Source organism: Struthio camelus, chromosome 1 (genome assembly GCF_040807025.1).
Source record: "Struthio camelus isolate bStrCam1 chromosome 1, bStrCam1.hap1, whole genome shotgun sequence".
In the NCBI taxonomy this organism is placed as follows: domain Eukaryota; kingdom Metazoa; phylum Chordata; class Aves; order Struthioniformes; family Struthionidae; genus Struthio; species Struthio camelus.
Genome location: NC_090942.1, coordinates 223,934,152 through 223,948,315, shown reverse-complemented (window position 1 = coordinate 223,948,315; position 14,164 = coordinate 223,934,152). Strand labels below are relative to the sequence as shown.

Here is a 14,164-nt window from a genome sequence, read left to right as displayed (position 1 = left end):
CAAACAGGTGCTTAACTCTAGTAAACATGAGGCAAAAAGCAGTGGAGACAAAGCAGCCTGTGGTTTTCATTTGCCTAAACTGAGTCCCAATAACACCGGTTTTACAGACAAACACACACATTCTCCCAGACCACTGCAGATGTGGTGTGCATTCGTAACACGAGTGCTATGGACAAAACTAACTCCTGCTTCCCGTGGTGCTCTCCGCTCTGCTGGCTGACACCACCATACCTGCTCCGCTGTTTTTCCCAAAGCCTTGGCTGATCTCAAGTCACAGTGGCAGAGCCAACTGAGGGCGAGCTAAGAGGTAAGACAGAGAAAGCTGCCAAGGTAGCTTTAGAGAAAACGAAATGGTTGTTGAGGCGAACCAACTAACGGGGGAACTTTTCAAGCGCCCATTTATTGCTGCACACTGGTTTGGGCCTAGAGGCAGTGCTTTTCAAGCTGCTGTCAATCTCTAGGGCTCTATGGGTCTGTAAAGCAGAACCAAGAAAAGCAAAAATTGTCAATAGGTTTAAATCACTACACAGCTGTGTCTGAACCTTGGGTGGAAATTTTTAGGGATTCATCCATTAAAAAAAGACCTCCTGTGCACAGACTTTCAGCCAAACTTGACTTCCTCAGTTTCTCTAAACTGCCCCCCAGCTTTGCTCTTGCCGATACTGAGTATAATGAAACGGATAGACGGCACCCTGTCAAGATCTGAATCAGGCCCAATATATCCCCTCTTCTTTGTCACCATGCACTGGCTGCTGGGGGGCCCTGGGAGGCCAGAGCTGCCTAGCGATGTCCCTTCACCCTCCCACAGCACTCTGCTACTGTAAGAACGGAGCCCTTTGCAGCTAGCATGCTACTGGAAACACTGAGTAAAAGACATATTATGCAGAATTCAAACATAATAAAACCAGCTATAATTACAGCCTGAATTTTCCTCATAATACCTCCAGCACTTTCAGCTTCTGATGTGAAAAGACCATCCCTTGCAATGGTAGCTCTGTCATTTTTTCACCTATCATTTATCCCGTTTGCAATATTTGTAATTATGGTGTATCACATACATGTGTGTGGAGCATTACCAGCAAATGTACTGCGCTAAATTTACTGGCAAATTGAGTGCTGAAGTCCGGGTTATTGCAGCTTTAGCTAAAATGTTTTTATAAATATGCATTCTTTTCTTTCTTTCTCTCTCTTTTTTCTTTAATTACAGATGTATGCGTACTGAGTTGAGTAGATTGCTTACCTTTTACAAGGCAGTGTGGAGAGAATCAAGCACGAAGCCTATATGAGTGTGATCGTTACTGCGAGCGTCAGCTTGCCAAAGGCTGTGGGGTCAGTGAAACTGCTCTAGCTGCAGTGGATTAAGTCCACTGCAGAGAGACCAGAGCTCCTCTCCCAGCTCCTCTAGCAATCTGTGGCATGACCTGCCTCAGTTACTGCTTCTTTGTACCTCAGAGACTTAAAATCCCAGTCTAAGAGATTTTAACTGCTGGTATGAAAACAAAGCCTACTCTTGGAGGTACATTCAGCACAATATCCATATCAGTGGTCCCATGTCGGAGACCAATTCCACCACTGTCATAGCTGTTTGTAAACAGTGTGCAGGAAGAGGGAATAAATGGATGTTTACAGTCAGACATCGCCCATGTACAGTGACACTGCAAAGGCCTTTGGCTCTGGCAGGCAGTAGAAGCCAAGGGAATTTCTGAAGACGGAAGTGAATAGCAAATTAGTCAGGGATTAGGAAAGCGTGAGGGAGAAGGAGACATTTGGGAGCTGTAGAGAGGCTGATCAGGTTTGGCAGGAGGAGATGAGTCCATCCCTGAGATGGGAATAAAGAGAGGGGAGGTGTTGACAATGGGCAAGGGACCAGTCTGTGAGAGAGGGAACCGCTCCTACGTTTAAGTAAAGATATGAAATGTCAGACACCACCTACCCAAGTGCGTCATTAAAGCAGTGCATTTCACATAACAGGTTTTCCAGAGAGGTTGTGGAATCTCCATCCATGGGGATATTCACAACCCAACTGGATACGGTCCTGGACAACCCGCCCAAGCTGATCGTGCTTTGAGCAGGGGGCTGGACTAGATGATCTCCAGAGATGCCTCCCAACCTCAGTGATCCTGTGATTATAGAAGCCCTGGCATCCTGATGGGGAAACACTGTTCTCCCTTTATCTTGTTGTTTGTCCCTCATGACAATTACAGAGTATCTTAGGACTTGGGTGCCTTAGCCAAGGGCCAAGACACCACTCCAGTGGTGTGCTGTATGACTAGAGGTTTAGAAGAGTTTCAAAGTCTGTTTCAAAGAGTATAAAGTATGACACAACAGCTGGACACAGTCAAACACATGCAAACAACGAGACGCTGCTGAGCAGCAGATTTAGCCATCAGCAACCTACACGTAAGGTCTCCTGCAGACAACTCAGCACTGGAGTGAGCACTAGGGAAGCAAATGCAACAGCTCTGCAGAGTTTCAGTGAGCTCCTCCTAAGTGAACATGCTAATTTGACAGTCTAACCACTAGGCAATGGAGGCTGATGTCCTGGCATCAGCCAGTTCAGTAGTGCAGTCTCTCAACGGCGAATGAGAGCTTGGTGCATAGGGCCTGGATAGGCTGTGAAGGGCCTTTGAAGAGAAGGCAAGCAGATTATACTTGATTTAACAAGGGAGGAACCAGATGAGAGATGCATAGCGGTGAACAGTTTCTGCTGAATCTCTCAGGTCTCTTGAGGTTTCTAAATTTCTTCAAGCCTCCTATCCCTCAATTCCCCCAGGGAGAGTCTGCTCGTCTTTACTGCCCACTTTTTAGAAGTCAGGTTTGAGATGGTTAGAGTTTAACCTGAATTCCTCTCCTCACATTAACCTAATGAAGTGTCCAAAGAGTAGTCTCAGGTACGCGCTGCCCAAATCTTAAGCTTGTGGGTATTCTTTGGTCCTAAAACCCTGCTGTGTATTTGTCACACGGGAGTAAAAATAAATAAGTAAATAATAACAAGAATACAAGCATGTTCCATGAAATGAAACAAAATGAATCACACAACTCATTCCATCGCAAAACACCCCATGGCCCTTCGACACTTCATCTGCAACAGTACCAACAGTGTTAGAATGGACAGGCCTCTAAGCACAGAACTAAAAGTGCCATAGGCTGTGTCTTTGCCACCTATGGCACCACCCTGAATCCACCTGTCGCTGGGCTTGAGGTTGGTGCATCCACACTGCTAAAAGGCGTGGACTTTGAATTCAAGCCAGTCTTGGGTTCAAGCATGCTTTGGGAGAGCAGGCTTGCTCATGCTGGCTTATACCTCCTCACACAGCCCCCTTGTTTGAGGGCAAGAGAGCTCGTTAGCAGCGTGAGCAATTGGGGAGGTTTGGTTTGACTATCAGCAAAAGTCCAGGGCTGAGAGGATGACAAATGGTAGGGACATACCCTACTTCCAGACGCCGGCCCAGGGGTCACAGGAACCGAATTCTAGTCCTGGTTCCCCACTGGCCTGGGTGCTCTTAGACAGCTCACCTGAACAGCTCCTCTGTCTTAGCTCCTTTGGCTACATGCGTTTCAGGGACAGGTTCTGGTGCAGGATTCGACTTAGAAAGCTGCCAGAGGGTGCTAGGAGAATGCTGAGCCCTATGGCGAGGCTAGCCTTCTGCTGCAGAAAGATAAACTTTTTAATATTGGCTGTTTTACACAGCAGACTAAAATAATGACATAATAAATGCTCCCTCTAAAACTTAGAGGCTTCCTTCATCAAGTAGCCGTAGACCCTGCCTTCCTCTGAGCCAAACACAAAGCCCTCTGAATCGATCGTGCCTGGAGGAGCAACTGGTGCGCTCTGTAGATCTGAGCTCCCACCCACTCCTTCACATAAACACTGACATTTATGGTGTCAGCTCAGGTCAGGAGACTGTGAAATGTCACCAACAACTGCCCAAAAGGACAACAGAGCAGTGACTTCGTCTCGCGGTCTGCTGGGCACACACATGCTGACCACAAGGGGATAAGGTCCTGGAGGGGTCAAGTGAGTCACTGAATGGCCACAAAAGGCCAGGGAGGTGGGGTGAGGGGCAAGCACATAGGGGCTTCCCTTAAAAAAAAAAAAAAAAAGCTGAACAACGGGGTAGTTGTTTTAGCACAGAGAGGCCTTGGCAGTTAATGGCTTTGGCCCTGAGGGCAGGGCACCGAGTGAAGGAAGTGTTGGAGGGAGTAAATGGACACTTAGTAAAAAGGCAGGTGTAGGGAAGTGTAAAAGGAGGAGTGACGGGAGTCTGTTCCATGTCAGCAAACAGGAAACATCCTACTCTCAGATGTCAATGGCAGACCACATGGGGAAATTATCTTCACAAAGGGCCTGCGGCAGGCACACTTTAAAAGGTGCTCGATCTCCACTTCTGAGACCTTCGGACTCACAGCTCTGTATTCATTGCAGATTATACTAACAAGAATGCCCAGACTGATGCTTTGTTATCACCCAGAACTGGGAGGAGGGGAGTACCCCGAGTCATTGCAATGAAAATCTCAAGTCATGCGCCAGTCGTGAAATCAAACTTCAGCACGCAAAAACACATTACAAGAATGCAAAGAGTCTGGTAGGACTAAATAACACTATCGGACAAAAAAGGGGAAATGTATTTGATTAGCAAGTAAATCATCGTAACTTTTCATCATAATCATGACTGCCAAGGGTGGGTGGATACTGTACATGGACTGGTGAACACAGATTAATCTGAAGAACATTGCACACTTAGCCTCAGATCCTACGCGGACTTAAGCACGATCTTTCCCATTATGCACCAAGTGGAGATTCATGTTCCTGGATTGCTATTTCCAGTGTCTAAGCTCTGCGAGACGCTCATATCTTTGCAAGATGATGGTTTTTACTTGCAAATGTATTCTTAGTGTAGCCTCTCCTGAATTTGTATCCAGAAAGGTTTCCAGGAGGCTGGATTAAGAACAGAATGTTGATGAGTGATCTTCAAATTTTAGTACTATGGCTACTAAATTTAGAATTTTTACTCCGATTTTGTACAGTATCTCTCTAGTTGTATTCCAAAAAAACAAATCTACAGACTGTTACATGCTTTGTTCTGAGATCCAACTGAGTTTTTCTGAGCTGAGACACTTCACCATGAACAAAGACATCTCTGATAAGCCTCAAGTAGCAGAAGTGTTCATTCACAAAGACTACAGTGGGTCCAGCACAAAAGTCCAGATACTGGACAAAAAGAACAATCCTCTCTCTTAGAGAGGCCGGTACTTGGTAACAGCACTCAGACAGATGAGCAGGGGACAGACGTAGACATGAGATGGACTTGCTACTTGCAATTATTTATTCAGTATGGCCAAAATTCTTCAGTGCTAACTTCATTTCTTTGCACACACATTATACCTGCGCCTAAGAAAACCGAACAGCTGCCTCAGTACTTTCAGTCAGCTAATAATACGCCCACCTTGCAAGGAGACTTTCAAAGGCAGGAACAGCAAGCAGACCTCTTTGGAAAGCCTCTGTTTTTACAGCCTCTCCTGGGAGGTCACGAGGGGAGCTGCTGCCAGCCCATACTCAGCAGACTACAAGGGAGTGCTCAGTCCTTTGCTTGCAGCTCTGACATCGCCTCCTCCCACGATCACTGCGGCCAACATACTCACGTGCCTGCTGTCACTAAGGCCTGCACCTGTGTGCCGCCTTCATACGAGACTGCCCCCTCTGCCCTTGCAGCTAGTCAATGCCTATGTTTTAGGCGTTTTTTTAGAGAAAAAGCACCGTCACTAAGATTCATGCCATCTCACATGTGAAACACATGAGATGAAATTGTTGAAGCAGGAGGAAGGCTAGGAGCAAAGGACATAAATCTGGAGGAAAGCATGACTCACTAGTTTTATGGCCCCCAGAACAATCTGCATCTTAGGCAGAGAGAGCTAATTTAACAGCACTGTGCACATCTAGATACACATTCAACAGGCTCTGGTTCTGGATAGCGGCATAACACAAGACAAATGTCATCCTGGTAAAGATCAGCAAGAGGGTAAGTATAAAAAACTGTTGTCATGGTAGCACATCTCTATTCTGTTAGCTAAATGTACCTTCTTTTTCCCCTCCGCTAGTGACGATTAGCTTTTTCACCATGAAGACAGTCTGGCATTGCAACAGGTTGCCCAGAGAGGCTGTACAGTATTCATCCTTGGAGGTTTTCAAGATGCGACTGGACAAAAAGTCCTGAGTAACATGGCTTGACCTCATGGCTGACCCTGCTTTGAAGAAGACTAGAGACCACGTGAGCTCTCTTCCAAACTGAACTATCCTATTAATTTTCACCTATGTAGTATCCCTATAGATCTGTTAATCTAGAGATGACAAAGTACAGTGAAACAGGATCCATGAGAAGAGGGGCTCTGTGATCTAATGGGGAGCACCACCAGAAAGTCTTACGGTAAATGCACTGGAGTGGGATGCATGAGACAGAGGTTCAACTAATGGCTCAGCTATAGGCTCTGGCTATGATCTTTCCAGCCTATTCCACTTATCAACTACTTAGGTAAGATTTTTGGCCAGAAAACACTATAGCTATATGTGTCTGCAGAAGCTTTTGTTGCATGTCTACACACTAGGTTAACTGTAACGCAGAGATTCCTACGCTGGTATTAAACACGCTAGCTTAGGTACTAGCCAGAGTCCAGCCAGGGCAGCAAGTAATTGCACAGGCTAATTTCTACTGCTTCTCAAGGGAGCTGCTTTGCTGAGGCCAAACCAGCAACAGTACCACAGCCTGTACCATTTAATGTGAGTACCAGTACCTCCCTAGTGCTTTGCTGTCTCTAGAGTAGATCTATCCCCAGTAAAGCTGAGGCTCTTGGATTCTACCCAGCACAGGTAACGTAAGCGATATGACGGTGGAGAAGAGTGCAATTTGGGACAGTGAGACAGACATTCACAATGTTGAACAGAGAGATCAGTGGATGCACTTCCACTGATCTTCAGGACAAAAGGAAGGACTCAGTGAATAATGCACGGGAAGTCACCTTAAGTACATAAGAAAAACAGCTGGAGGTGAATGGGAACATTGAGACTAAAAGACAAAGAGATCAAAGCAAACCATAAATTGCAATTAATTCTAAAAATCAAAAAGTGTGGTCCTTGTCTAAACCTGACAGATATGTGGGTCAGGCCTGCTCAGCACCAGCGCTCCTGGTGCGGGAACCTGTTGCAGCTATGAAACTCACCTCCATCCAGCAACAATTTGACTGTCACGTAGTCATCAGCAAGTACTGCGTAGTGTAGAGCTGTGCAGCCTTTGAAACTGGCTCTGATGTTCAAGCGGTTGTTGAAGTCATCCTCTCGCGTTACTAGGACTGCAGGGGAAGAAGAATCAAAGCTCAGCTCACCAAGCGAGACACACTAGAACTGCTTTGTCTGAACGTGCACTAGCAGCATGGACAGTCACCAAGGACCTGGAAGCTTATCAAAGTTCAGAGACGGTTAAGGACCTAATGACCTCTTTCAGGAGGCAATCAGGATTCCCATGGGGGTTTCTGGTCGTCATAATCCCCCCGCCACTGAGCAGCAGCAGCAGAGATGAAGACAATACAGGTTTCAACAAATTCCAATCACTGCCTTCACTGTACTCACACAGGGAAGAAAACGGTTGGTGAAAGCCCAAGAGAAGAGATTTCAGCATCGGTCGAACCACAGCCTCTTTGCACCTTCTGCTGCTTCAAAGTGCAATCAGGATTTAACACAAGCAAGCAGTACAGAGATTTTTGTGTTTATTTCCCTTTTCCTGTCCAGAAGGGCCCGGAGAACCTCTGCACCTTCCTCCTCTCCCGGCCAAAATACAATCCCAGCAGTCTCTAACTGCTTAAGGCCAGAAGCGCAAAACACTAAAGCAAGCAAACCAAGAGAAAGCACGCAAACTAAGGGAAAGACACTGAGGGATGACAGTGCTACAGATCCTTGAGATAGCAGTCAGTTGGTAACGCCCCATGGATTTCCTCATAGTAATGCTAAAGCTTTCTTTTATTATACAGTTCTGATTTCTCATCCGCTCATCTCCACCAGGAACTGCCTCCTAAACTCCAAGCCTTCTGGAAATGCAAAAAGTAGCCATTTAAAAACAGGAACTCTTCTGGAAATATTTCCTTCATTAACTGGAAAGTAATATAGGTTAAAGTCCTACAGAGCACAATACTCGGCTTCAATTCTGCTCCCGTCTGCATCTATCTGCTTGCCATCTTTTGTTTGGTATTAAAACTGGCTGTTCTTTAGGACCAGGAGTTTTTATTCTGCACTCGCTTAGCCACCAGGACAGTTAAGCTCCATGAGGGGTGTTCCTAGATGCTACCAGGATAGAAATCATTCATAATAATATATTTTACAACTCATTAGAAAGTCTGGAATCCCCTAAGCACATGCAATTATAGCAAGCCCTGGCAGGTTTTGTAAAATCAGACCTGGAAGCTGTGATACTCCTTTGAATAGAAATTGATGCTTTCTAAAACTGATTCGTTATATTTTTTCTCCCCCTTGAGCTCTGCTCTATTGAACGCCAATGTGCATGGATACCTTGCAAAAGGGAAAGCTCTATGATTTGTGCTTGCAGGCCCGAGCAAAGCTGGTACAAGACCTTCCAGGGAGGACAAGGATAAGGACTGTGTGGTGAGACAAGCACACTGGAACACCAATTCTTCCCGATCAGGTGCAACAGCAAGGCAGACTTTGGACTGCAAAGTTAGAAGACTGGGGAATGCAGCAGATCAAACTGAGCTACAGGGACAATGGCTTTCTGCAGGGGAAACCAGCATCATGCTGGCCCCAAGTCCAACTCTAGCTACATCTGCCCCCCTCCCCACAACACGTACACTAGCTAGGGAAGTGGCAGATGTGTATGCAAAGCCAGCTCATGCTCAGGTAATGTACCACGACTAGCAAAAGTGATTGAACTGTGTCATACAGGTAGAAGACCCCTATCAGGTAATACTGGGGTGCATCACTGTTTTCTGTTAAGTACAGGTCCAATCTGTTCCCAAGCACAGACTCAACAACATCTGCAAAATTTATGCACAAGCTTGTACTCAGACACAGAGAGAAAGAGAGCTGAAAGTGCTGCTACTGCTGATGCTCTGGTGCTAAACAAAGATCTATTTTTAGATGCCACTTCAAGAGGGGAGTGGGGGAATAATGTCCCAAGCCAGGATAAACTTCCTAGTACTTGAGCCCTTCAGTCTAATCATTAGCAACAATGAACAGTGGAACAAAAAGAGCTGCTCTTTGCAGGTATTGAAGGAAACAACACTACCAGCCTCTTGCCAGCCAGAAAGGGAAACTTCCAGGAGCAGAGAGGGCATCCTTACAACCTCGGTTCTGGGAGTATCAAAATGCTAGAGAGAAGCCAACCTAAGGTCTGTCCAGGATGGACAATCAAAGCCACCAAAGAAGCCAAATATTCCATGTTATAGTTGAAAATCCAACATGAACACTATTTTCACCTCTCAAGGAATCAAGCTTCCTATTCACCATCCTCATTCCCTCTTTTACCAACTCGCAGATGCTCTAACTCAGGGCTGCTTGTGCAGGTACTGCACTTTCTTCTGTATCTGATTTTTGAGGAAAGGCGGGCTGTCACACCCATCCCAGAATTAACAGAGACTAACCCTGTCCCGCTCACCTGGGACGTGCTGCAGGGGATAGACAAAAGGGCCGGGCAACAGGGCTAGGTCTAGCAGGCTTCAATCCTTCTCCCGAATTTTGAGGATATGAGGAAGCCCTTTGGAGCGCACAGCTCCACCAGGGAGCCTGCGTAATGAAGGTGCTTGCACGTGCTCTCTGTTGTTGAGCGCATGCCAACCAGCTGGTTGGCCACCTTCTGCTCTTGGATGCGTTTTCAGCTCTAAGGTGAATGGCTGTCTGTGTATACAGCTAAAATTGAGTAAGTCCATGTGCAGGGACTTTGCCACCTAGAACTCGGGAAAACTCTGAGCACCTAATACTTTGTAACAGTAAAGTGAACACAGACCATGGATCTAAAAACTATTGAAGATTTGAAAAGGTCTCATAGAAACAGAACAGAAAACATTGTAATGAATACCTGATGCCATTCTAGCCCAGCATCTCTGCTAATGAACCGCAGTAACTCAAGAAAAGATCAATTAATGCCCTGGCTCCTTTCCTTTCCTGGGTCTTCTCTCTAAGCATACAGGGTGAGTATGTATATTTATTTATTTGTCGTCATTTCCTACCCAGGGAGGGGCTGGATAATGAACTGCGTGCGTCAGGGAAGATGAATCTGAGATACTAGGGAGCAGTGCAGTAAAGAGATTAAAGTGTTATTATTGTTGGGCTTTTTCCCCCATGGTCCGTTGTGACAGCTCGGCCGTCATCTGTAAAAAATGTCTCAGAGAGAGATAATCATCGGAAACTCAATAAAGCGTCAGGGGAAGCCTCGTCTGCCATCAATCACTGGGTGCCTGGAAATTTTCAGCCCTCTGTCTCCCTTCCTGCCATCCATATAAATGTCTGTAATATATTTTGTGCAGTGTTTGTGGAGCATACCCTCTTGATTTGGATGTTTTTATGAAAAAATATTTATACTCGAAATATGTAAATGGGTAAAAAAAATAAAAGGCAAAGGCAGTTTCTCTCTCTCCTTCTCTTTTTTAAAATGCAACAGAATTTATTCTTTTTAATAAAACATGTCAACCAAAGAATTAATGCAACTTCTTACTGAATGGCCTTATCTTTTCCTCACCCCAAAATATATAACATTAGAGAGGGATGAATGCAGACAAAAACAATTAACTTTATTGGTTGATATACTTTGTCTTAAATAAAGTCTATGTACATGCATTATGTATTGGCATTCCATTGTTCATTTTTTAATGTTGTTTCATACATTTTGCATTCACTGCTACAGAAACCTGATATATGTGTGTTCTTACTTCCATCAAGGAGCAGGTCTATTGCGCGGGTGCGTTACAGTGAGGGATGAGAGCAGAGAGCTTTTAAAAATAAAATAATGCCCTATCAAAACTGTCCCCTCACTGATTCATCTTCTTAACTCAACCTGTGTTTTATCTAAGGAAGGTTCAAAGATTACACCTTCATTAGAATTTATGCAGCTTTCAGCTCTTAGAGCGGCACAAGCCACATATGGACCAACGGATAACGTCACTGCACTATTCTGGCTTTGCAAACAGCCAACAATGCAGGCAAAAGACTATATGCTCTGGACAACCTATGTGGTGTCCTCACATTTTTTCCTGACAATAAGCAGGAGAAGGGTTAATTTCTAAGTAGAAGGTCAGAGCACACAAAATGCAGTCAGTATGGACACAGCAATTCCCAGGCATGCCAGGAATCCCAGCAGCTGGCTCCGTTCTGCCAAGGTGGCAGGGAATGTCACCTTTGCTGGGTGATTCATCCTCCCTTTGCAGGGAAGGTCACCTTTGCTGACCCTGCTTGAGCAGGGGGGTTGGAGCAGATGATGTCCAGAAGTCCCTTCACACCCCAGCTACTCTGTCACTATGCGATTCTGTGAATGGCTTAAACACTCTTTACGCTAGGAAGTTATGTAACGTGGGCTGTAATCTTAGAGCTGGGGACAGCACGTCAGCTCAGCACTCGGATGGAGAAGAGGTCTCTGGAACATTTGAGTGAGGAAGGTAACAATCGGTGACATTTTAGCAAGGTCAAGTCTGCTTCAACATGCCAGGAATGGGAATAACATTGTGATGAGATTTCAACTTGAGATGACTGGCCAGGAAAAATTGTAACGAGATCAAATGAGACTGCAAAAATATTCTCCATTTCAATGTAAAGACTTCAAGACATGAAAGCTACCATTAGTGCCTGGCCAAAAACCAGCAACCGTTATTTGCAACCAGTTCACATGTCTTTCAGCTTTATTTCAATTGGATAAGTCTTCCTTCATTTTTTATCTATTTATAAGATCTAGAGTAAGGCTACTGGTGTAATACAGCTGCCTCGAACCCTTCTCCTTCCCCAGGAAGTGACTGCATTTGGGTCAATGGGATGATGCGCCTATCTACAACTTTGTATTATGTTCTGGCTGTATAAAAACAAGTTATCTCTAGGACATTGAAGGATTGCTTCTCATAAACATCTACATAATGTTTTCTCTCATCTCTAGACATACACCCACTCATGTATCATCAGTTACTCTGCATTTAAATGGAAGCTGAAGTTAGTCTAAAAACAAAAAAAAAAAGAGGTCAAATTTCCATTTCAAAGCCAGAAAACAAAATTTGGGGACCTCAAAAGCAAATGCAGATCCCTACACATGAACAGTATTACCTTCTAAAGAATGGAGGCCTTTTTCCTTGGCAGTCTCATACACGCTGCTGAATTCATCTCCAAGGTTTGGATCAGCATCAGCTGCGAGTAGGATCTTCACCACACTGTTAAAGATTATAGAAAAACAAGGCAGAGATAGAACATGAGCGATCCCAGTCCTTCAGAGATTGAGAAGGAAGAGAGTGTTCAGAAAGCCCTCCTCAAACGTTCACAGCTAGCAAAGTTAAAGCAACAACTTTCATCAGACTTTTTAACAAATGAAACAACATCAGCATATTCTGAAAACAAATAGATGTGGCAGGGGTGACACTGTAGAGCCATGAGCTGGAAGAAACACAGCCCTCCCAAGGAGACCTGTGCAGACCATGCTCATGGCATGAGTTATATTTCCAGTCCACCATGGGAAACAGTTAAGTATAACTTTATAAGTCTGGTTCAGCGGCGGACCGTTCCCAACTGCAGCAAATGCACAGTCAGAGCCACATCTTGGCTACAACCCTGCCTCTGCAAAAAGGCAGATTCTTATAGCACTCTTCAGTTTCAGGCAAGCAAAGCTAAGTTGTGTAATTACTTGTGCTTTTGGGATGCAAACATTACTGACCTAAGTCTCCTTTATTAAAAGGTGCCATCACACCAAAACCAGTGTACAGCATTTCTGTATGAAGCATGACAAAAGGCAGAGGGCCTGGAAGGGGCCCATTCGTTCCCATGGTTCCCGCCCTACAATCTGTAGCATTCATTGAGTGGTATCCTCCGCACTGGGACAGCCAATGGAAGCTACCCTCGAAAAGGCATCTTTTGAATCCTTGTCAGTTATGAGAAAGAGCTCGTCTTTCTTAGCTTCTTTCTGCCCTCACAAGAGGAATCACTGACCTCAGTATTTCAAAAACAGATTTCAATTACATGAATTATAGAGGATTCTGAAAGAAAAGCATTTGACCATTGCGTGAAGTCAAACCTCTGTCTCTGAGAACCAGACAATTCATATGAGATCACTCCTGGAGACACCCTGATCATCTGCAATCCAACTCAGCAGCTTCCAGGACTTTTGAAAGAGATTTAACCTCTGAGTTTCTAGAGAACTTCCCAATTATTTTATGTTGTAGCTGCAGTGCCCAGTGGAGAGACCAGCATGGCAACACAGGCAGGATATCCCGTACTACAACTATCCTACGCTATGGAACTGAGGCTTTCAGTCCCCAGACTCGTAATGTTATCAACATGCCACAGCAGGATAAATCAGCACAATGCAGACAGATCAGGGAATTTTGGCGTGGAAGTCCTCCATCTCTGCTTCTGAACCCAAACAATCATCAGGCAAGAATTAGATTTCTCACCACCTCTGAAAGCAGCTTGAAGCCAGTTAACTTTTAATTTTTTTTCCAGGGTTCAAGCTTTCCATGACAACTAGACAGTAACACGTTACTTAGTATTCATCACTGGTGACATGGCTCACGGGCTGACAGCGGTTCTCTGCGATGTGCACCGCGGACTGACTGACATGTATCTGCAGGCTGTGTCTTGTCAAGTCAGATTTAGAATTTAACTTAAGCTTCTCTCCCATTTATCCCATAAATGCATTAACAGAATAAAAGGTGGTTATTTTATTCTTTTATAAGCTACCACAGAGACACACTCCTTACTGGCATGGGTAAGTCTTCATTGCACAAAGTTACATCTAGTGGAGAAAGCACAAACTTGAAAAACAGCAGATCCTCCCCACCTCAATCTCTTGCATGATCACACAGAGTTCATTTATATCCATTTTTCAACAATGCTCTTAGTTCTAAAATATTCAGCTTGAGATGCACTGGATTTTATTCTTAAAACAGTGACTATTTAACTATGGTCCTTCACCATTTC

General features: G+C 44.8%; 1 protein-coding gene across 1 annotated transcript in view; it reads right to left on the bottom strand.

The window, feature by feature from the left end:
• The window catches only part of CLPB (ClpB family mitochondrial disaggregase), a 99,648-nt gene that overhangs the window by 54,920 nt on the left and 30,564 nt on the right, over positions 1 to 14,164 (bottom strand). Inside the window, exons 4-5 of the mRNA XM_068930873.1 lie at positions 12,302 to 12,405; positions 7,216 to 7,344 (exon numbers count right to left, since the gene is read on the bottom strand). Coding sequence (XP_068786974.1) covers positions 7,216 to 7,344; positions 12,302 to 12,405 — 233 coding nt within the window. The remainder of the gene's footprint in view (positions 1 to 7,215; positions 7,345 to 12,301; positions 12,406 to 14,164) is intronic.